The sequence below is a fragment of the Manis pentadactyla genome, chromosome 1, assembly GCF_030020395.1.
Source record: "Manis pentadactyla isolate mManPen7 chromosome 1, mManPen7.hap1, whole genome shotgun sequence".
NCBI classification, from domain to species: domain Eukaryota; kingdom Metazoa; phylum Chordata; class Mammalia; order Pholidota; family Manidae; genus Manis; species Manis pentadactyla.
The window spans coordinates 12,962,602-12,986,576 of NC_080019.1; the positions used below are offsets into that span (position 1 = coordinate 12,962,602).

General features: G+C 55.9%; 1 protein-coding gene across 3 annotated transcripts in view; it reads left to right on the plus strand.

Annotated features, from left to right (window-relative positions):
- Window positions 1–23,975, plus strand: part of GFRA2 (GDNF family receptor alpha 2) — a 157,938-nt gene that overhangs the window by 77,050 nt on the left and 56,913 nt on the right. For 2 of the 3 annotated variants that reach the window (XM_057490462.1, XM_036889074.2), the window contains 2 exons: window positions 3,742–4,056; window positions 9,679–9,762. The exons of the other annotated variant lie outside the window; for it this stretch is intronic. In XM_057490462.1, the coding sequence (XP_057346445.1) occupies window positions 3,742–4,056; window positions 9,679–9,762 (399 nt within the window). The remainder of the gene's footprint in view (window positions 1–3,741; window positions 4,057–9,678; window positions 9,763–23,975) is intronic. 3 annotated transcript variants of the gene reach the window in all.

Sequence of the window (23,975 nt, forward strand, 5' to 3'; positions counted from 1 at the left end):
GTCAGGTCCTTGTCCATCCTCTCCTTCTCCCCTAGGCATGAGTTCCCCTGGGGCATGGCCCTGCTCTAGGGTGTGGCCTTTAGTGTCCAGTCCCCCTAAGCCAGAGGCAGTTTCTCTCCGGTTGGGAGGGGCTGGGGACGGAAGCTGGGTTAGTGCTCCGGGCCCACAGTGACCCTGCAGCCCTCCCTGGAACCCTCTGCAAGGGGACACACAATCTGCAGGGGCTAATGTAAAACCTGACCTTTTCTCCCACTGCTGGTTTGAAAACTCAGCTTTTTGGGGCCAAGAATGAACAGGTCCAAGTAGAAAAGGAAATGGTATTTCAGGAAAAGCGGCCAGATTACTGGCTGCTGAGCTGCATATACCCCAGACTGCATGACTCTGAGGTGTGGGCGCCTTCTGAGGTCCTGGGGAAGGTCATGGGAGCACTATGGGCCCCACAGTAACCTGCAGGCCTGGACCCCCATGTTGCAGGCTGGTTTAAGGAGATGACTGTGTTCTCATGGTGCAGGTGTGTGTGTGGGAGAGTGTGCATGTGCCTGGCCCAGAGATGCCTGCGCTGGTGTCTGTGACCCTGGGGGCTGAGTGGAGAGAGGAAGGGTGAGAGCAGGAGAGGAGTGTGGGTCACCAGCCCCTTGGTCAGAGCCCTTCAGTTCCCTTCCCTTGAGAAGCACCTTTCCAAAGCTGGGGTGAGGGGCTGAATGACCTCAGGACATGAAAGGCTCTGGGTTAGGCCAGCAAGGAGGAAGAAATAGAGGTTCAGCCCTTGGGCCCCTTTCCTGGCGAGGAGCCCACATTTAGGAGTTGAAAGTCTCACTTGGGGGAGGGGCTTTTCTGGAGCTTGAGACTGAGTGGGCAGTTTCAGTGGGGGTGGGGGGGCATGGTGTGTGTTCTCAGGGGAAGGTGGTCAGCATGCTGCTTCCAGGGTTCTGAGCGAGGTTTGGGGCAGAGACGCCTTTCTGGCCCAGCCATCCCAACCTCCAGTGTTGACATGCCTGGGAAGGAATGAGGTGGGGCTGGTCAGAGGGCCTGCTTCCCACTGGCATCCTAACGCACATTCTGGCCACTGTGGGGACATGGATGCAGGAGGGTGGTTGTACCTCTTTATGGTCTCTCAGTCCCCCTGTGCCTCTAGAAGCTGTTCCGCATGTCTTTTCTTGATGGACCTGAGTTTTCTCTCTACCTAAAACTTGGAAGCATCACCCGATACCTTCTGACTTTTACTAGAATGCTTGGCCCAAAGGCCCCAAGTTACCATGGTTTCTTTCTCTGGCTGGGCTTGACTGGTTCTGGGGGTCATGACGCCAACTACAAGAGTCAGGGAGAGGTGGCAGTCAGGGAGTCTGGCGAGAGGATGGACTGGCCCTCTGCAGAACATCTCTCTGCTCCAGGCACATGGGCCAGCTGACGGGTGGGGGAAGCCCTTGCTTTGGCACAGAAGCCCAGGATTCTGTAAGGATTGTCCCTTGGGGCTGTAGATCCCACCTGTAGGGCAGGCAGGGTCGGTGTCCTTACTACCCCAATCTTCTAGGCTAGTGTCCTGACCTTTAAGCCTCTGTCTGTCTGCCTCTGACAGTAAAGCTTCAGGCAGTCACAGCGGGAGGGGAGAAGCCTGCTGGCGTCCCAGAACTGCGCCCTCCCTGAGGCTCCAGCAGACTGCCTGGCTGGCTGGGTAGGTGGGAGCAGCAGGTGCAGGTGAGGCCAGGTTAGCTCAGCTGTTCCTGGGAGGCCCAGATACACCCAACGCATGCTCAGGGATCTAGGAATCCAATGAAGCCAAGAAGTTAAGCTGCTTCCTTGACTTGGCAGAGGACACTTCAGCCGGTGCCTGGGCAGATTCCCCCACTGTCCATTTCGCTCTAGTCTTGTGTCAGCTGGCCCACAGCCTTTAGCTCGTCCTGTTCTGATGCAGAGGTATGGTCAATATTTTGATGCTGAAGGAGCGTCTTTTGCTCTGGCTCCTGAGGCCTTCTCCACTCCAGGCTCAGTCTCTGCTCCTCTTCTTCATCTCCGTGTAGGGTAGGCCTGTCAGTCCCTCCAAAGAGAACCCCTTCCTCCACCGCCCAGTGAGGAGTGATGCGTTTGCTGTGCAGGGCTCTGCCTCTAGGTGTCGCTGTCTCCCTGCGGTAGCTCCCCCCTGAGCGTGGCTCCTCAGGGGAGTGAGAAGTGGTGGTTCTGGGTACAGATGGGGAGATTCTGCGGGTTTCTTAGGAGGGGAGCAGCCTAGGATCTTACTATGTTTTGGGGCAGGAGAGAGTGGAGGAAAACTCCACGTTCCCTCCTTGAGTCTTGGAAAAAGCTGTTTTTGGCTCAGGGCTGTGGTGTGGGCTTTTACTGGGGCAGGATCTGGATTTAGGGGCCTGGAGAGCGCAGGGGGACTGGGAAGATGTCTACGTCTATAGTAAACCGTCTTGGGGACTTGACTTTAAAAGGGCCGAGTGAGTGGGTCTCTCCCTGCCCTTCACCTCCCATCTGAGGGGTTTGGACTCTGGCGGGGATGGGTGAGAAGGTGCACCTGGTCCCGCTTGTTCACGTTTGGAGAGGTGAGGCTCCATGTGCCAGGCCAGGGGTCAAGGCGGGAAGCTCTTTTTCCCCTTTGCAACATACTTATTATTTCACTTTTGGAGAGAAGAACAAAAAGGAAGGGACACAGGGAGAGGGTTTCAGGGGAAGGTAAGAGGAGAGGAAAGAGAAACGGAAATAGTTGAGAGAGAGGGAGAGAACACACAGCCATTCAAAGAGAGAGGGTGATGGGGAAATAGACTTTTTAGGAGGAAATCAGCAAGAGAAGTGGGAGAGATGAAGAAACAGGGGCAAGGTTCATTGGAGAGAGAAGAGACAGGAAGTGGGGTGGCCCACCATGCTTGCCTACAGAATCTTCGATGGGGCTGGGGCAGAACTGGTCCGTGTCAGGCGCGTCTCCAAGTCTCTGGCTGGTGTGCAGTGGACTGGAAGGTGTGGGGGGCTGGGCGGGAAAGGGGTAGTTCCTCCCCTGGGCACACATCAGACCATGGGGTCAGGCTTGTCTCTTCAGGCCCTCCAGGAACTTAGAATGACTAAGCTAGGAGTCTGAAAGGCCTTTCAGCCCTGTGTGTGTGAATGTGAGGACCTTGAGTTGTCATCTCCCTTCTTCGGGGCTGAATTTCCCCAGGGTGAAATGTAGGGGCTGGACTTTGTGGTCTCTAAGGTCTTAACAGACTTGAAACTTTAAACTCCTTTCTGCTTTCATTCCTTAACCCAGTGCCTTGGCTGGACCTCTGGCCTGACCTGAGGTTGACAGGAGGCCTGGGTAGATTGAAAGCAGGAAGTGCCCTATACAGTCCCCAGCAGGCCCCGCAGCCCCCAGCTCTCTGCTGAGGCTGTGGCATTCTTCTCTAGTCTGCTGGCATCTTAGGTTGTCTGTAGTCATGCTTGAGGGCCTCCTGGCTTCGCAGTGCTGTGCTCCTGGGCCCTGGGGCGGTGCTGATGGTCATGGGGTGTGATCCCAAGAGAATGTGGTAGAGCCAGGGCAGAATGACAGCTTGAGTTCTCCTTGGGGTTTGAGCAGGGACGTTGATGTCTTGGGATCTCTAACAGCTCTTCCTCTGACTGTCGGGCAAGGCAGCATTGAGTTGGCCTTGATGTGCTTTGGAGTAAAATGGGTGTGACGTTCTTAGAAGGGCCGGTGCCCGCAGGCCTGTGTCTGGGGTTGGAGATTGTGGCGGCCCTCATTCATGCTTGTCTTCCCTCCCCACCACCCAGACGAGACCCTCCGCTCTTTGGCCAGCCCTTCCTCCCTGCAGGGCCCCGAGCTTCACGGCTGGCGCCCCCCGGTGGACTGCGTCCGGGCCAATGAGCTGTGTGCGGCAGAGTCCAATTGCAGCTCCCGCTACCGCACGCTGCGCCAGTGCCTGGCCGGCCGCGACCGCAACACCATGCTGGCCAACAAGGAGTGCCAGGCGGCCCTGGAGGTCCTGCAGGAGAGCCCGCTGTACGACTGCCGCTGCAAGCGGGGCATGAAGAGGGAGCTGCAGTGCCTGCAGACCTACTGGAGCATCCACCTGGGGCTGACAGAGGGTAAGCCTGCTGGGGTGTCGTGGGGGTCCTACCGAGGGGCAGAGGGCAGACTTGGGGCTGCAGTGAGCTGGCCAGCTCTCCCTCCCCTGCCAGAAAACCTAGAACACAGAGGCAGCTGCCACAGACCTAGGAGGGCAGCTGTTGGAGACGGCCAGGAGAGGAGAGGAGAGGAAGGGGGCTGGTCACAGCTGAGGAAGACACAAGGTGGAGAGGTGGAGGGATGAGATGAGCAGGGCTGGGGAAGCAGGACGGCAGCCAGGGATGGGAGGACGGGTGTAGGAAACGGTAGCAGAGAAGATACGGCAAGACCCCAGGCAGATGGAGAGGTGAGAACAGAGAAGAGGTGGGCAGGCCGTGCTCCTTTTCTCTGTGCCTGGTGCTGAGCTGGCCTGTCCCATCTGTTGTCCCTGCACCCCTGCACCCGGGACACCTGCTCTGCAGAGGGCTTCCTGACCCTGGGGCTGGCCTCGGCACCTCCGGGCTTGGAGTGGTATGTAGGCAGCAGGTCCACAGTCCTCTGCAAGCCTGCCTCCAGGGCTCAGGGCAGAACCTGTAAGCTCCCCCACAACAACCAGCTCCCCCTGTTTCCTCCCCTCTGGACTGGAGTGCAGAGGAGTGTTGGCCTCCTGGGTCAGATGTTCATCTGTTAACCCAACAACTGTTGAGAGCTTATTATCTGCCAGGCATCGTGGAACCAGTTAAGACCAGGCTGGGGCAGCCTCTGCCTTCATGGAGCTCGTGGTTTGGCGGGTGCAGAGAAGTGAGGGGTTTTCTGTTTTTCAGTGCCGTGAGTGGCTGTCAGGGCTGGGTGCTGCAGTGGTCCTCAAGAGGGGCCTCCTACTCCCTCTTATGAGTCTCAGGAGCCTTCCTGGAAGAGGCAGCCTCTAAGCTGAGGTTGCAGAGTGAGCCGGTTGCATGGTGGAGGGACCCGGGAGGAGTGAGAGGTGGAGGGGTGGGTGCTCAGGAGAGGCCTGCATGGGAGAGAGCTGGCCTGGCTTACGGACGGGCACAGAGGGGAAGCTGGAAGTGGGGTGGGGAGATGCCACCTGGGGGCCCGGGGAGCCCTTAAGGTTTTGAAAGTTGATCTGTTTCGTGTTCAAGTGGCCCAGTGAAGAGTGAGGGTGGGAGAAGCAGGAGGCCCCTGGGTGGTACGGGTCAGGCCTCGTGGTGGCCGCGTGGGGTGGTGGCTGGGAGGAAGGACCCGAGAGCTGGGTCGGAGGTGGGGTCCAGAGGTCCTGGCAAGGTGGGAGGAGCCAAGGAGGGCACCCGGCTTTCTGTGTTGGAGAAACTGTTCCTGAGAAGCAGCAGGAGTTTGGGGCGGGAGGAAGGTAGGGAGATGAGGTGGTTTTGAGGGGTTTATTTTGTTCCTGCAGATAGCTGAGCAGGTGGGACTGGACATGGAGATTCAGGAGGTGCCGTCGGCCTGTATGTGCTTGCGGGGCCAAGGGAGTGGGTGCATCGCACTGGGAGAAGGACGGGGACAGAGCCCCTGGGACCACCCGCATTTGAGGGTGGGTAGGGGAGGCAGGGGGGTCTGCTGGGCCACCAAGGAGAGGTTGGGGACAGGGGAAACCCCGGGAGCTTGCCCTCAGCAGGAAGGAGCGCCAAGGGCCTCCCATACGTCAGGTCCAGTGAGGCAGGGCTGGCAAAGGGTCCCTGCCGCCCTTGGGTGGCTGCTGGGAGCAAATGGGATCCGGAGCTGGGAGTGATAGCAACTTAGAGAATTTTGGTGTGAAGAGAAGAGAAGAACCAGGCTGATTTTCTTTTTTAAGATGTGAGAGGGTTGAGCAGTCTAGATTCTAAGGTAGAACAGTAGTGATGGAGGTGTTGGGGTGAAGAAGAGGGGTCGATGCTCCCGGGAAGGGGCAGTGGGCCCAGGCACAGGGGAGGGGCTGGCCTCGGATGAGCAGCAGCTGGCCTCCCGCGGGCTGGAGGGGAGGAGGAGGAGACTGGGGGGAGCAGACGAGGGGCTGCATGTGCTGACCCTGCCCAGAGGCCGAGGTGGTTCAGTGCCCTGAACACAGGGACAAGCCAGCCATATCATTATTTACAGTAGCACGACCAGTAGTAGCAAAGTGATTCCTATGAATCAGGGGGTCACGTGTCCCTTTTCCAGCAACTAAAGAGACACAAACTGCCACCAAAAGCCTGTGCTTGTTCCTGGGGGGGTGAGACAAGGAGCGGTCCTCACCCCAGGGCTGACTCTCGTGCACAGGAAATTAAGGTCCCAGATTCAACTAGCTGGGTTGTGGGGTTGCTTGTTTTCTTTCCTGAAGGCTTCAGTTTCAACCCAAGAGGGAGTGGGCAGTCATTTGGGGTGGATTCTCTGGGGGCTGCAGAATGGATGGGGGAGTGGACAGAACTTCCCCCTGGAAGAGCTGGGTGGGCCGCCCGAGAAGCTTCCCGTTGAGTGTCTCCCTGTATCAGAGCTCCAAGGACCCTGCTGATCAAAGCCGGGCCCGGGGGCGATGCCGTGATGACACAGCCATGAGCGCTTAGGCTGCACATCGCCGTGGGGTCTTCCAGGGCCCTCAACCTGGATGCCCCACCGCAGAAGGCTTGCTTCTCAGTCTTGAGATGGTTTGTTGCTTTTTGTTGGTTCAACAAACATGCTAATGTTAATTTTTTGTTGATTCAGCAAACATGTTAAGCACCTACTGTGTGCTTCAGTGGGTGAGAGCACCTGAGAAGCCATGGTCCCTTCCCCTGGGCCTGTTCTAGAGAAGCAGACCCCCTACTTTTAGTCTTTCCTCAGAACCCTGCCCTCCAAACATGCCACCTCCTTGAGATCCCACAGTCCCTCCCTTTGCTCTTGGGGGCCAGGGTAATTTCTGCCTGGAGGCCTTTAAACAGCAGGTACTGTTCCTGTGAGCGACAGGAGCTACCTGAGAGTTAATTATCTGAGGTATGGGATGAGTGGTCCCCTGGGGGAGGCTGAAAGCACTTCCTCCCTATTGCTTAATAACACTTATTAACCTGGCTTGGGCCTGGGGCAGGCTGGGGGTAGCTCAGAGAGGGGAGAGATCTCTGTGTTTGGATTTAGATACTGGCTTCTCTTTGGCCCTTGCTGCTGGTGGGTGCCATCCCCCTGGAGACTCGGCCCCCCTCCATCTGCCTGAGGACCTCTGCATGTGGACAGAGCTGGCAGTGGCAGGAATGTGGCCTCTACTGAGCTCCTGCACAGTCCCAACTGCAAAGGACTTAGAAATAATTTGGTCCCATCCCCAAATTTGATGGGAAGCTGAGGAACAGGGGAGCGGGGTGACTTCCCAGTGCATGGGAAGCTGGTGGTGAGAGCAGGTAAGGACCCTCACTCCTTACCAGGCCCCTCTTCACACTGCCCCTGCCCTGGGGCAGATACCATGGCTTTGGTCCTGTCTTCCCCTGCCATCACCTCCACCCCCATAGCCACCCGTATTTACTCTCTCCGACCATTGCTATTGGCTGCATGGGGGACGTGAGAACAGGTTTCTCGCCTTTTCAAGAGTGACATTGAAGGTCAGGGTCATTCCTGGCCCTCAGAAGTGAAGAGCAAAGCCCTCTCCCACGTGTCCTGTGCCAGGTGGTGGCCCAGGTCTTAGATTTCCCATTGGTGAATTCTGCCACAGAAGCAGCTGATATGAGTTGACTTAAACAGGGTGGTCCCTTCTCATCCAGTCCTGAAGAGGCTGTTTTTCCCCAGAGATACCCCATCCCCCAGTCAGACTCCGGATCCCTACCCAGGTGCATGGCTGTCCCAGATGTGGCCGGTCCTGCTCTGGGGGAGCAGTCCAGCTGGCAGAAGACCAGGCCTGGGAGAAGTTAAACCACAGTAGCACTTGTTTGAGAGCAGTTTGGTTTCAGTAACTTTTTTCTCTTTAGAGACAATATTCATGATGGTTGAATACTTGGACCCTGGAGCCGATTTGCCTGGGTTGGAAACCTACTGCTGCCAGTTAGCAGCTGTGTGACCTTGGGCAAGTCACTTAGTGTCTCTGTACCCCAGTTCTTTATCAGTAAAACAAAGAGAATAACAGTGCCTCCCTCATAGAGAAATGAAGCGGATTAAATGATCAGCATATCTAAAGTGCTTCCAGTGGTGCTGGCACATAAAAAGCTCAGTATTCCATCATTTTTACTATGAAAGTGCTTCTTAAGCTCCTAAGTTATTTGGTTCCAGCAAATAGTAATGACTGGTAACCCTCCCACAGGGAGTTTCTTCAGTGCCTGTGGGTAGAATGGAGGATGCTGAGGTCATACAGGCCCCAGGGGGAAGGTGGGATTGGAGACAGGCCTGAGAGAACCAGTAACGCTCAGATTAGGTCAGTGGGCACATACCAGTTGGGCACCCACTGTGCCTAAGGCACTCTGTGTGCTGGGGCTTGCAGGGCATAAAGGCACACTCCTAAGAGATCAGAGTGAAGGGGAAGGGCCATTTCTCCAGGGGAAATGCACTTCCTCTGTGTCTTCTAGGGGGTCTGTCAGGTGCAGCAGGCAGCTCCTTGCTCTGTGAACCAGCAGAGGGCTGGTTAAGCCTTGAGTGCTGGCCTCTGGGTGACGTCATGGGCCTGGCTGAATGAGCCCCTTACAGGCAGATTCCAGGCCCCTTTCATGGACGGCAGGCAGCTTCCTGCAGGCAGTCCCCATGGATGCCACCCCTCTGCTGCTCCTCTTCAGGAAGGAGGTGACTGCCGGTGGCCCTGGGCCCTGGGTGGGTGAGAAGTCATTGTGTGAGGCTGTGGGTCATCACCTGTCTCCTCCCCACTCCTTAACTCACACGTAGGCTGAGTGATATGCTCTGATTGCTCCTCACCCTGGCATCTCAAGAGGGTACTTCCTCTTCTGTTGGGGTGTTGGCAGGGGGGCGGGACTTCTCATGAGGTGGTGGTGGGTCCTTGGGGCAACCCTGTGCCATTTATGTCTGTCACTCCCTGGCTTTTCCACTCACCAGGCCTCTGCTGCACCCCGGAGCCTCAAGAGGGGCCAGAGGTGCTGGGAAAGACAGGCAGAGGGTGCGGGAGTGGGGCATCGGGCAGGTGGGAGGGGGTGTCAGGCAGGCGGGAGCAGGGCGCCAGGCAGGCGGGAGGGGGTGTCGGGCCTCTGCTCAGCGTGTCTTCGGCCTCCAGTCAGATACTTCTGGTGACATGAGGGGAGAGCAGAGAGGAAATTCTGTCCCATGAAGTGGCGTGGGCAGAGCCAGCCTGGTGTGATGGGAGAGAACGCCAGCCTGTGGGCGCTAGCTCACCGCAAGTAGCTGTACAAGCCCAGGCAGGTTGCTTCAGCTCTCTGGGCCACCTCAGAGCCCTCTCTCGGGAGTTGAGGAAGTTGTACTGAATGAGTGTGGAGGGCCCTGTGGCTTCAAACCCTGTGATTTGTACCTGGCCTTCCATGGGCTGGCAAGATTCCACCTCCTGGTGCCTTCTCCCCGAAGAATTTGGAAGTCCTAGGAAGAGGGCTGGGCATGCCGGGAAGTCAGGAGAGGGAAGCGCTGGGCAGTTCTGACCTGCTCTGGGGGACCTTGCGCTCCAGTTGGAGAGAAGCAACTCGTCCACGTGGACTGTGCAGCATTTCATTCGCAGCCGGGCGTAGCACTCTTCACGGGGGAAGGACGAGTCTGTGCCTGATCACGCTTCTCTCTTCCAGGCGAGGAGTTTTACGAAGCCTCACCCTACGAGCCGGTGACCTCCCGCCTCTCGGACATCTTCAGGCTCGCTTCGATCTTCTCAGGTATGTAGGCTGGTGCCAGGGCCTTACCAGTCCTTCCCCTGTCCCTGTGTCATGGCGGTTAGAGCCCTGGGCTTGGCTCGGGGGCCCTGGCCTGTGTTCGGCCCTGCCACTCAGCAGCAAGCCCCTGATATTTCTGTGCCTCGGGCCCTCCTCTGTAAAGAAGGAAACCATGCCACCCACCCCAAGTGGGTGTTTGGCGTCCGAGCATTTATGGGAATTGCCCAGAATGGGCCTGCCACACAGTAGGTCTGACGCCTGGTGCCACTCTCCTGTTTTGTCACCTGTCTTGCCCTGCTGGATTCTTCTTTCCCATTCCCCAGCTCTTCTTTGGTCAGGCTGCATGACCTCTCTGTGCCTCAGTGTCCTCAGTTGTGTAGTGAGGAGAGTACCAGCTCCATTGGATTGCTGTGAGGTCTACATAGGCCAGTGACTGTAAAGAGCTCAGTATGTGCTGGGCACGCGTGAGTGTTCAGGAATCGTTCGCTCTGGGTGTTGGCAGTAGGGTCACCACCGTCCACTCTGCTCTGGGATCCCCTCTCCCGAGCGCTGTACTTCCTGAACCCCATTGAGGGGGCCAAGGGAGGACTGACTCCTCGCTACGCCCACCCTGGCTGGCTCTGGGGCCTGAGAAGTACCACGCCGAGCTCTAGCTTTGCCTGCCCTGGTCCATGAGTAGGAGCTTGAGGAGCTTTCTGGTTCTTTCTTCTTGGCCTTGTTCCCTGTGGCCTTTGGGAGACCAGCAGACACTGCTTGGGCACTGGGGAGGGCAGGGCCTTCTGGTCTTGGGAACTGCTCTGTGGGGACTGGGCTGAACTCTTCCTGGAGTCCCCACTGGTGCTCAGAGGGGCCAGGGTGGGCTTGTACCCTGGGATCCCCGAGCAAGGGTTCCTAAGCCTCAGGTTTCCTGGCAGGCACGTGGCAGCAGGGGAGGCCCTCTGTAGTTTCTTTTGCTCTAAACCCGGGTTTCTCAGCAGCAGCAATTGACTTTGGCCTGGGTAATTCTTTCTTGCAGGAAATGACCTGTGCCTTGTAGCAGGATTAACAGCATCCCTGGCCTCTACCCACCGGATGCTAGTAGCAGCCCCCCAAGTCATGAAAACTGAATGTGTTTCCAAAAATTGCCAAATGTCCCCTGGGGGCACAATGGCTGTCAGTTGAGAAGCATTACTCTAAACTGGGAAATGAAAGATTCCAGAGAGACCCTAAACCCTTTCAAAGGAAAATTCTCTAGGACCATGGTTTGCAAACATTTTTTTCATTACTGCCCCCTTAAGGAGAAAATTAATTCTCTCTTACTAGAGAAATGCTGTCTTAGCCCGGACTATAACAAAATGCCATAGACTGGGGGGCTTAAACAACAGAATTTTTTTCCTCAAGGTTCTGGGGGCTGGAAGTCCAAGATCAAGGTCTGGTAGGATTCAATTTCTGGTGAGACCTCTGTTCCTGGCTTGAAGATGGTCACCTTCTTGCTGTGTCCTCACTTAGCCGAGCAGGGATGGGTGGGAGGGAGAAAGAGTCTTCCTTATACAAGGACACGAGTCCTATTGAATCAAGGTTCCATCATTATGACCTTATTTAACCTTACTTACTACCTAACAGCCTCATCTCTAAATGCAGTCACAATGGGGGTTAGGGCTTCAGCATAGGAATTTGGGGCAGGGGAGACATGATTCAGTCCATACCAAATGCCAAGGAATAAAATTTTACCAGATAGGGCTGAGTTTTGGAGGGCCACAAACTGTTGCAATGTCTACTATTTTTATAAACAATTTTTGCTCAGCTGGGGGTGACACCGTTCTCTCCAGTTGAGAATGCATGCTCTAAGGGATTGAGACCATACATATGTATCTGGTGGGGGAAATCCTAGACCCCCATGAGAAGGGAGGCAGGGGCCACAGGATGACCTCTGGATGTGTGACCTTGGGCCCTGGTGGTGGTAGTGGATGGAATGGAGACTTTAGAGGTGGTCTGTATGTTGCACACCCTGCCCGGGGCTTTACCATCAGAGCCACCGTGGGGGTGATATCAGAGGTGTTGGGCTCAGAGCAGGTTCCCCTGCTGACTGTCTGTGAGCACTGTGATAACTCCATGACAAGCCTTTGGATAGAAGTCCACCTCGGACCACTTCTTTTGAGACGGTGCTCAGGAGCTCAGATGCAGGCTGGGGATGCCACTGGCATGTGGATGCTTTGTGGAGGATGCTCTGGCAGCCCCAGTGTGCCCATTTCCTACCCCACTAGTAGCTCAGGTCCAGCTAAGTCCTTCTGCCTGGGTAGGAGCCCGTGGGTTTGCCTCCAGTAAAGGAATAGCTTTGGTTTGCTCCCTGAAGTTTGAAGGTCAGAGGTCCTCACCTCAGCCCAGGCCCCTGCCTATTCCCAGACTCACACTAAATATCTTCTTGGCAGAAAATCCTTAAGTAATGGACTTGACACTCTGCGGGACAAGGACATTGACAAGACAAATGAGGAAATTACTGGGTCTGCAGCTCACTGAGTCGGCTTCCTCTACCTGCTTCCCAGATGTGGCAGAGCCCTCTCATGACTCCAGATCCCTGGGCTCTGGGGACCGTGCCCACAGTGGGGCAAGGCTTCAGCCTGTGACACCCCCCCCCCACACACACATTGCCCCTGTTGACCCTGCTGCATCCAGAGCAGCTGCAGAGATGGTGTGGTCAGCTCTGTCTGGGGAAACTTGGGTGCATAGCTGGGTGGTGAGGCCCTGGCCTGGCCACCAAGAAACCAAGAGGGGCATGGTGGGGTGCATAGCAGAAAGAAGGCTGGATGGGGAGCTGGGAGGCCTAGGTTCAGTGCATTCTGTGCCACATGTCAGCTGGGGCTTTAGGCAGTAACTTCCCTGCTCTAGACCTTACTCCTGAAGCCGTGCACCTGGAGCAGTGCCCCCTAACCCAGCAAGGTGCGCGGACCCGGCAGGGTTGTTTGGCATACTAGGGTGGGCAGAGCAACTTAGATCAGGGGATCACCCTGCCTGGCTGCCCTGTGAGCTGAGAGGTGAATTTCTGAGCACATGTGTCACCCACCTGGGGAAGCCCGGCCTGGGTGACCCAGGATGCTGCACTGATGCTTTGGGATGCGAAGCTGCCACTCTGTAGCACTGGGCACAACCCTTGCCCCCTTCACGCACCTTTATCTGGCTGTGTGCTGCCCCCTCCACCATCTCTGTATGGAAAGGCTGTCAGGTGGACATGGAGTCTCCACTAGGCCGCTCTGCATCCAGCTGGGGTTCCAGGAACTCAGAGAATGGTGCTTTTGTATCTGGGACTCAGTTGCTAATCTCTTTAATATCCGATCTCTGAGAATCCGGTGCCCTGTTGCAGGAGCCTCCTGGAATGTATACTCTCCTTTATCTCTGGCCTTTTCTCTTTGTTGGGGTTCTCAGATTCCTACTGGGATTCTGTTGGCTAAGAAAGCGCCAGGATTCCCCCAAAACTCTCTGGTGCCAGAGGTCCTGGGAGACGGGCAAGTCCTCCCCTCTTCTCTGCTAGTTCAAAGACAGGCCCTGGGTCTGGGATTGCTGGTGTTCAGTCAGTCTTGAGTCCAAGGCCAGGAGGAGAACAGTCCGGTCCTGCCCTGATCCAGGCAACAGTGACGCTGGAGGATCCAGGTGTCCTGCCCCAGCCTTCTAGATGGAAGGGAGGTTTCATGGAGAAGGGAGGTTTGCTCTGCTTCTGGCGAATCAAACTGCCTTTGCAAACATGAAATGGAGTATTTAGGCAGGTAGCCTGGTGCAAAGGTAGAGTGTGGGCCTTGAGCCAGATAGTCCTGGGTTTGAACCTTGACTCAGCCACTTTAGGGAAGTGTGATCTTGGGCCTCATTGGGCCTTTTTGAGCTTTAGTGCCCATGTTTGTAAAATGGAATGTGATACCTCTCAAGAGGGCTGATGAAGAGAAGTCACCAAGAACGGACATAGGCAGGGGGATAGCGCCCTCTTTCTGCCGAGGGTGTTTAGTAGAGGTGGGAGGCCTAAGACAGTGGGTGAAGGAGCTGAAGTTGGGAGTTGCTGCCTCCTCTGGTGTCGGTGGTCCTGTGAATACTGAACCCCAGCTGGTTCCGTCTGGGGAGGCAGAAGAGAATGGGACGAGGTGGAGAGGAGAGGGCAAGCTTTCTTAGGGAAAGAAGAGACTTACCAGGCAGAGGAAGCTGTGTGGGGCGTGGGGAGGTGGGGGGAGGCCATCAACAGGAGGATATGGTATCCCTCAGTCTCTGGGCCAGGCCTCTGGGATAGGGAGAAGCCAGCCCTCAGCAGGGCCGTCGGCAGGCCCTGCCTCCTCATTCCTGGGGAGTCGTGGGCCTCTGGTGCCCGCCGCAAGTGTTGCCGGACACATGGGCGTGGAGCTTGTGTAGGCAAACATGGTTTTTCTTTCCTGGAGCTGGAAGGGAATTAGAGATAATTTGACCTACCCCTTCTCCTGATGGAAAAGGAAACAGGCCTGAGAGAAGGGACAGACTGGATGGGGATTCAAGTCCTATTCCCGCCCCTGCCCAGTGTAGCCCTCAGGCAGGCGTCTCACTTCTAAGCCCTGGCTTCATCTTGTACAGCATGGGGCTGAGACGTCTACCCTTTAGGGGCTTTGTAAGGCCTGAGTGAGACAGTGCAGGTAAATGCTTGGCCCCGTGCCTGGCATATTGCACGAAAGTATGTAGCTGTTTGCAATTTGCTGTGGAGTGGTCTCTCCAAGGGCAGAAGGCAGGCTGTGGCAGGGCTGCTCTGGAACCTTGCATTTTGGAAACGATTGCGCACCTTTTCATGACCGAGACTGGCTCCTGCCCATGGTAATGCTGGGTGAGGGCTGGAGTGGAGGGTGACCGGGTGATTTTCAAGGGGTTTTATGACCCGGGGCTTCTGCTGAGCTGCTGTGGCCTTTGTGTGCTACATTGTGATGAGGCGGGGACACATGGAGGCTGGAGAGAGGCCCGATGTGGGGCCTTTTGTGGGTTGCAGGAAGAAGTGGGCGGTGCCTGCCTGCCTCAGTTGGCCAGCAAGCCTCTGGAGTGGGCCATCTTGCTTGGACAGAGCGAAGAAAGACCCAGTGATACTCTCCTCTCCTTGGAGGCTCCAAGGATCTCTTTTTGGGGGGCTCAGGAGGGGAGAGAACCCCCCAAGAAACCTTGCAGATGGTCCCTGAGAGATGGGCACCACCCTCCCCATGTTTATTACAGCGCTTGCTCTTGCCTGCTGGGGGCGTGTGTGTGGCTACGTGTTGGCCTCTCTGTATCGGTGTGTCCTTGCTCTCTCTATTCCCCCGTGTGCTGGCAGCTTGCTGCTCCTAACACACATCCACAGAGGATCCTGGAACAGTGTGGAACATGGGCTTTGAGGCCTGACAGGCCTTGCCTCACCAGCTGGGTGACCACAGGTGGGTCCCTCGACCCCGCTGAGCCTCATTTATCTCATGCGTAAAGGGGAACAGTGATGCCTGCATGGCTCTTCACATGCACTGGAGCCCAGGGGCATCCTCGGTGGTGGCCCTGGGCAGCACTGTCAGGGCTGAAGGGAACTCACAATTCGGTGTGAGGGGTTAGCCCTGCACAGGGAAAGGTCATAGGGGGTCCAAGTGTGGTGAGGTGCCCCGTGTATGCCGCGTCTTAGGAGTGCCTGAGTTTCAGAGAGGGGCGGGGTGCTCACCAGCTCTTCATGGTCAAGGTGGGGTTGGGGCTGACACGTTTTGTTCAGTAAACTCTGAGTGTGGTCCAGATGCCATGTTACACACTGCTTTAGGATGAATCAGACCACGTCCTCACTGCCTAGTGGGGCAGGCAGACACCCACTTAGACCCCACTGGGTGGTTTATTGTTGGTGTTGGTGTAGACCAAGTGGTGCCCTGAGAGGTCCAGGGAGGCAGCAGTGGGCGGTACCTGGGGAAATGAGGGAAGTCTGGGAAGAGGAGACGGTAGGATCTGGGGATGATTCCTGGCAGCATCACGGCGTGGAGGCCTGGCCATGCCTGGCACCGGGAAGGAACTGCCTATCTTCTGGGCCTGGTGGGCTCGGAAGAGAGTGAATAGAGAGCCTATGGCAGGTGGGAGACCGGCCTCCCTGGGGCCTCTCCCTGGGGCTTCAGCCTGGGACTTCTCCAGGACAGAGCTCCATGTGACTGCCTGGCTGGGGGTCTGGGTCCCTGGGAGGGGCTGAGCTGCCTTTGGGCTGGGATCCCTGGGGACGAGGGTCTGTCCCTCATGGAGGCAGCCGGAGGAGCCACGCTGGGGGTTGGGGAGGGCTGGGCTGGCTCTCAGCTCACTGGACCCAGGGAGGCCCTGTCCCTTCCCTGGCTCCCCTAAAGGGGCAGCTGAGTGTGTGCGCCCCGGGCCCCTCCTCCATTTGGGTTGCTGAGCAGAGAGCTGGTAAGCCAGGGCTTCACTGGCTCAGCAGGTTGGCTGGGGCCCCAGAGACCCCATTAGGTGGGGAGACGGGGGGATGGGGACGGAGAGTGTGGGAGGGAGCTCTCTCCCCGCCACCCTCCTGCTCAGGTGGCCCAGGCGATAAACCGCTTATCCTCGGGTTGTGTCCCTGAGCCGAATGCAGAAGTGTGTTATTTAAATTTCAAAATCACATCTTCCTCTAACAGCTGTCAGAGACTGAGTGTCACCGAGCACCGGGCTTCAGCTGCAGCTCTTAGCATCACTTCTCACACCTCCCCTTCTGGGAGAGTTCGTCTGCTGGTTAGGAGAGGGTGTGGGTGCCTGGGGAGGACAGGGACTGCGGGACAGGAAGAAGAGAGTGTCTGGGTGGATGGGGCTGGGTGACCAGTGAGTCCATCGTGATCAGCAGTTGGGACCAGCTGCGAGGAGGCCAGCTTTCCCATCACGGGGTGCTGAGGCCTCTCCCCATTCCGTCTAGTTCCCAGGCCTCCGTGGTGGGTACAAGGGTGTGCTCTCACTAAGTATGGGAAGGGTGTTGGTGATTTCATTTTGGTTCCTTTGTGCCCAAGGAAGAAATTGCTGTAAAAAAGAGAACAGGAGAGAACACAGTTGAACCCCAAAGAAAGGCTTTTTAATCGTAGAATCATGCCATGGTTGGAGCATGGTTCCTTTGGGTGAAGGTATTTTCAGATGCTCTTCAAATAGCACCTTCTGGGCACCTCCTTGCTGCAGGGATGTGGGGGTGCTGGGCCGGGTCTCCCTGCTCCTTAGGCATCCCAAGATGGCCCTGCAGGTTCTCCCTCTGTGCGTGCTGCTGGCTTAGCCACCAACTGCGCTTCCTTATTTATCCAGGTCTAAGGCAGGGCTTGAGGGGTGCCCTCGGGGTACCCCTCCCAAGCAGATCTGTCAACATGCATCTTTAACCCTCAGCTGTGTGGAAAAAGGAACAGGTCTGACTAGGGTCAGAGTGTGTACATGTGTGCAGCATGTAGGTGGGAGTTGTGCGTGGTATATGTGTGTATGGTGTATGGTATATGTGGTGTGTATGTGTGTGTACAGTGTGGTGTATGTGTGGGGTGGTGTGTGTGTGAGGTAGTGGTCAGTGTGTGTGAATGGGAGTGTCTGTAGTGTGTGTAGGGTTGTATGTGGTGTGTGTGTGGTGGTTGTGTGGTTTGTGTGTGGTGTGTGTGGGGGTTTGGGGTGTGGGAGGTGTGTGTGTGTGTGGGGGGGTGTATGGAGTGTGTGGGCTGATTTTGGGTTTGGCGGTGGCCTCCTCCTGCACGTGGGGCAGGAACACAGGTGGTGGGGATGGAAGGGGAGCGGTGCCCTCCCCTCAGGGGGCTCCTTCTGCCCTCAGCCCCCTTTTTTCCTCCCAGGGAAGCCCTGGACACAGTGGTCCAGGGAGGCACACAGGCACTAGAAGATGGGAAGCCTGTCCCGGTCCCCGCCTCATCAGCACAAACGCAGGGGCTGGATGTTTTGTGTATGTGTCTCGGGGCCCCCACAGAGTGGAGGGAGGCCACCCAGCTATGGGCACCCAGGTGCCCTGTGCAGGAGTGGTGTGGCCCGTTCCTCCCTCTCATTCACTGAGCAGCCCGTGTGTGCGGCACCCTGTGCTGGGTCCTGGGATCTGTCAGTGAACAAGACAGAGGGCCTATTGCTGTTTCAGAGCTTATGTTCCACAGCCTGAGGCCGAGAGCAGAAAGCAAACCAACGAGGGATAGCAACAAAATGCAACATAGTGCCGAGTGTCAGCAAAGATGACATGGGATGAGGGACAGAGGGGACTGCTGGCTGCCCTGGGCTGGGAATGCCCAAACACGACTCCAGGGCATCCAGCTGGGAAGGTGGGTGAGCAGCAGAGGGAACAGCCGGGGAAGGGCAGGTGGGGACAGGTGGGGGGTCTGGGGCCGGCTGTGTGGGCCACGGGGCTTGGGGTGGGGCGGGGTTTGGGAGGTGGGCACAGAGGCAGGCGGGGCCAGACCCCTGAGGTGTCGCAGGCACGTCCCGTTCAGGAGTTTGGATTTCATGATAAGAGTGATGAGGAACCTTTGGAGGCTTTTAAACCCTTGAGTAGCAGGGCGCAGCTCCGGTGCGCGTGGGAGGGCATCGTGGGGCGGAGGGCAGGGTGAGAGGGGAGGTGGCGGTGTGCGCGGCTGTGCGGTGGTGCATGTCCCAAGGAGAGGATGCGGGGCATGGGATCTGTAGTGGGTGGGGTTGGAAGACGGGGGACTGAGTTAAAGATGGCTGATAATTGAGGCTGGAACCGCCATGCTGCTACCATATACTAGGCTGGAGGAGATAGGGAATGAGCAACTTGGGGATCGGCAGAAACCCAAGTTCTCTGCGGGTGGTGCTGGAGTTCAGAGGCCGGTTGGACCTTCCCCTGGTGATGCTGAGTAGGCAGTTGGATGTGGAGGCAGCTCTGAGGGGAGGGAGGCTCGCGTCCAGGTTGAGGGCGGTTAGTATTAGATGGCTTTCAAAGCTGTGAACCACGAGGTCACCTAGGAGAACTGTGGACAGAGATGGGGGCCTGGGCTCTTCGGGCAGAGGGGCCCAGACGACAGCCAGTGCGGATGAGGAAACTAAGGGTGCCAGGGGAGCCATGGGAAGGCCGGCCTTGAGGAAGAGGATGTGGTTCGCTTGTGCCAGATGCAGCCCGCACGCCAAGTCGGAGTTGAGGGAGGTGCCCCTGGATTTGGCAGCCTGGGGGTCACCAACAATGGCAACTGGACAGCCTGAATAGGGTAGGGGTTGGGGGCTTGCTTTGGGGAGGATGTAGGAGAGAGTGTGGGGTGAGAAGGTAACAACATAGCAGTAGGTGGTGCGTTGTGGTTGCTCCGTGACGGCGTATGGTGAAATAGGAGTGTGGGGTCACGGGAAGGCCTGGCTGTTGTTTTTATTGTGTTCTAAGGTGCAGTAGTGTCAGCCTGTCTGCTGCTTCTGGGAAGGAGCTGCTGGAGAGGGAGAGACTGAAGGGCAGGGAGAGGAGGGGTCACTGCAGGAGTGAGGACCCTGAGGAGGGCCCCGGAGTGCGCATGGCAGGGACCCTTCCTCCTGGGACCCGGGGAGGCAGAGCGCGGGCTCAGCACAGGCGACGGAGGCTGGCCTTGCCGTGGTGGGAAGGGAGGGAGTTTCTGGCCAAAATTCCATTTCCCAGGGGCGGGGCGTATGGAGCAGGAACAAGGGGAGGGGACAGTGTAGGAGGGGCTTAAAGGGGGACCAGTCAGCCCGGTTGTGTTTTTTCTCCAGCTACGTTCCTCTGCTCAGAGGCAGGCACCGAGGGGTCAGCCAGGAGTGGTGGTCGGGGAGCACGACCCAGGAGGGGTGGCCAAGGATGCCAGGGCACTTGCTGGGTAGGGTGGGGACGGTTGAGGGACAGCAAGAGGGGGTCACGGCTTAGGGTCAGGGTCTGGGGAGGTGGAGGGTGTGGGTACCAGAGAAGGAGCTGGAAGGCGTGTAAATGGTGGTCCGAGGGGGTGTTTGAGGGCCGTGCCCCAGGAGTGGGTGCGGCCTGACAGACACCAGGGAGCAGATAGGTAGGAAGAGATCTCTGAAGGCAGGAAGGCTCTGTGGCTGTGGTGCCCTGCGAAGGACAGGAGCCAGGTGTGAGATTCCCCTGAGACAGGGCGCTGGGGGCCCTGCTGGTGATGGCAGCCCCAGGAGCAGCAGGTGCAGGACTCGCCCGCCCGAGAAAGCAGTGCTCCCCCGCCTCTGGGCCCAGAAGTCAGCTGTCCAAGAGCTGCCCAGTGGTCTCTGCTTTTGAGTCAGCATGCTCAATAACCAAATCACTGATTCCAGATTTACCAAAACTTGTTTCTTTCCATTATTTTTTAAAGCTTTTAGAAGTTCCTGTTGAATGGCTTTCATGGCTTCTGAAGATTTTTGCAAATGGTCTTCATAGCTATATTTTAAGATTGAATGGCTTCTTGGACTCTAAGGATCGAGAGTTGATGTAGACTTCTTATGGTGACAAAAGTGTATTTCGTAACCAGTAAAAGAAATGTACTTATGTTCAATGTCTTCATTCACCACAATAAAAAAGAGCTGATGAAGGGTTTAGATGGATCAAATCAATATGGCATGCTTCACTTTTGGTTTGTAATTGTTATATATACAAAATTAAAACTGATATGCACTTTTGGGAATTGGTGTGAGAATGGTAAAAGTCCTAAATCTGTAAAGGAAGAAACCAGAAAAACTATATTTAGAAGGACATAGAGCCCCCAAAAGTGGCTGAAAAGTCTCTCCAAATGAGACAGAAGGAAATTTTAATTTTTAATTGCTAGAAACACACAATTAAGACTAATGTGCCTTTTGCAGAACTGGAGAAAGAATCCTGCCAGTGGTTACAATTTGACACATATAAAATGATATTCAAAAGCAATTGATTTTTTTGGTAATTGATTTTCAGTGAATTTGCCGTTCATCAAATTGACTTTTGGTGGGTTGGCCTGTTTCCAAAAATACGGCTGTCCTTGGAGAGTGGTGGGGTGGCCGAGTGTTGTGTAGGGGTAGGAAGCTCCAGAGGAAGTCAAGTTTATAAGGTTTCCAGAACTCGGACTGCCAGGCGGGTGTGAGGAGGCAGACACCTGGCCATACACAGCAGTAGGCATGGGGGTTGGGTCCCACTGGGTCCCTGGGGCTTGTGTGATGACAGGACTGGCAGGCCAGGCATGCTGGGATTAACCCGTCACCTTTGGGGGAGCTGAGGGGCTGCCTCATGTGGGATGGTGTGGGGCTCCTGGCCCTGCTCCCAGGGGTGTGGGGCCCAGAGGTGAGAAAGCTCCCTGGTCCTGCTTTCACAGGCTTCTTGGAGGAGCAGAGGGAGCTCTGAAGCCCCTGCTTGCTCACTGAAGGGTAAACTGGGGACCCTGGTGTCCTTTGGGGTGTGGAGTGTGAGGCTGGTGCAGTTGGCACTTGGGACTCTTCTAACAGGGCTGTGTGAGAACAGATGAGGGGAGGGTTGTTTTACTTAGGAACACATTCTTAAACAAACTTTTGTTGCATATGTGCTGCAGGCTGGAAACTACTAGAGGCATTTTCATTCTACATTATCCCTTTTAATCTTTAACCTAGTCCTGTGTGTGGGCAGGGTACGTGTTGTAGACCCACTTTTTGGCAGGTGAGGAAAGGAGGCTCGAACAGGTTGCATTAGGCTGTGCATGCTGGTTGGTGGCCCAGCCAGGGTCTCCACCTCCCAAGACTCTGCTGGGCCAGAGTTTTGCTCTTAACGCCAGCCCAGCCCCCCAAGGACAGCCTGGGACGCTTTATGAAGCACACGGGTGAGCCTCTGGGTGGAGGGGAATTTCCAATTGTTACACGATTATAATCTCTCATCCGCACTAGAATGTAAGCTCCCAGAGGGCTGGAGCTGGTCAGTTTTGTTTACTGACCCACGGTGCTCTGTGCATGGCGGGAGCTCAGCAAGACTGTTGGGCAGGTAGATGAATCTCGAGGGAGAGCCAGGCATGGATGGTCCCTGAGGACCAGAGATGATGGCTGGGTGGCTACAACCCTATAGGGATGGTGGGCCCCTGGGAACCTCTCCCCTGATCCCCCTTGCCCCTCATCACCCTTCCCGCCTCCCCTCCAGTCCTGTTTAGAGTCTGTCCACTTCTCACTGTTGGTCGCCTGTCCGCTCACCCTCCCCACTGATTACTTGGACTGAGCTGGCGTCCTTCCTTTTGAAAGTCCTGTCTTGGCTTCCGTGCACCAGTGTCTTCTGACTGTCCACCACCTCACGGCCTACTCCTTCTGTCCCCACTAAATGGCGGCTCCGGAGCCCTGACCCCTTTCTCCTCCGTATCTTCACTCTCCCTCAGGTGACCTTGTCACATTATGTGGCTTTAACTAGCCCGAGTGTCAGTGATGGTCCGATTTGTGTCTCTAGCTCAGACGTCTCCTGAATCCAGACCCCTTTGTCTTTCTGCCTTTCGACATCTCCACTTGGACATCTAAAAAGCTGGAGTTGAGAAGAGAACTGCCCGTTCGGTTCTGCCCCTCCCTCTCCCTGCCAAGTCTCCCGTGTTTCATAAGGCAGGACCACCATCCGCCTGGTGCTCAGGCCAAAATCCGAGGAGTTTTCCTTAATTTCTTCTTTTCTTGCTACTCAGCACCCAGTCTGTTTCACTGGTTTTATTTCTAAGTCATAAGCAAAATGGGCTCATTTTCAACATCTTTGCAGTCACCACTCTGCCCAAGCCACCACTGTCTTCCCCCTGAGACACAGCAACCTATAGCTGCCTCTCTCCAACCCCACCCCTTCACGTGTGCTCTGTCCCAAATGTCACCAATGTAAATAAGGTCAGGTGATTCCTCTCCTTCAAACCCATCAAGTGCTTTGCGTCTTAGAATAAAGTCTTTAGTTCTTCCCCTGCGCTGGGAGATCCTGTGCGTTCTCCCCCGACTGTCCCCCCAACCCTGGCCTATTCTCCCTCTTACTTTGACCTATTCAGGAAGCTCTGGCACCTTACCTCGCTGTAAGTCCGGGGAGAGGAAATCCTGGGGCAAAGTACCTCTAAAAACCGAAATCAGTCAAAGGGAGAAATAAAGTTTAAAATCTGTTTATTGCTCACAAGCTGCAGTTCAGCGCCGTCTCTCTCTGCTCTGGAAGAGAAGCAAGCAAGCCAGCCCCTCCCCTTAACCTCTCAGGTTCAGACACGCCCTCGGTTGCGCAGGTCATTACCCATTGATATGGAGATGAACTTCTCTCCACCCCTGAGGATATGCAAATGCGCTAAAGCCAGGCGAGATATTCTGGAAATGTTACAAAATTTTACCCACACCTGCCCTTTGCCTGTAAACATGCCAGGCTCAAGCCTGTTGCAGGACCTTTGCACCTGCTCTTTTGTTTGGGATTCTCTTACCGTGGGTCTTTTGCATGCTTCACTCCTGCTCATCATTCTGTCTCCACTTGGATGTCATCCCCTAGGACACACCCTTCCTCACCTTGCTTCTGCTGTTTTCTGAATTCCCTTATTTTATTTTCTTCAGAGCACTTATCAACACTTCCAATTATCTTATTTATTTGTTTATGTGTTCATTACCAGGCTTCCTCTCACTAGAATAAAGGCTGCTGGAGAACAGGGACTCTGTCTTTCCTTTTCACAGCTGGATTTCTTGGACATGTAGTTCATACATGAAAGTATTTGTTTTGCCTGACAGCTGGGTGACTGCCTGCTAAGTGACAGGGACATGGGTGCTGTGTATGGAGGAGGCAGGTGTGGCTGTGAGCCCTTGTGTAACGTGTGTGTTCCTGTGTGCATACATGCCGTGTTACATGGGGCCGGGGTATACTCCTTTTAGCCTGCTCCTGTCCAGGGGAGGGGAGCTTTCTCACCCCCTGCAGCCTTCAGTCTTATAGTGGGTTGTGTGCATATGTGTGTGTGTAGGAAGGAGAAGGGAGTAGGCAGGAGAATCACAAAATGTAGAAGACCATACAGTTCAAAACCTGTCATTTTTTACGTGACTAAATGAGACCTCGAGAGTGTCGGGCTTTGTCTGGGGTTTCACACAGCTGACAGAGGCAGAGACAGAATTAGGGCCCAGGTTTCCGACTCTCATTTTAGTGGCAGAGCTACAGAGCATGGCCCATTGGCCCGGGGTGGGCTTGGGGATGGACACTGCAGTTGGAAATGGGGTTGGGGGCAGGCACGCAGGCTGGCAGGTCCCTGGAAGGCCCCTAGAAGGAGAACTGAAACATCAGGACCCCCTGGCTTGGAAGTGTCACAGAATGGTGAGCATGGAAAGTCTACCTTGATAGGCATTGGTTGCGTTGGGGGTGAAGCCCCAGGGGCCACACTCTGATGGCAACAGAGGGTCATAACTCCCTT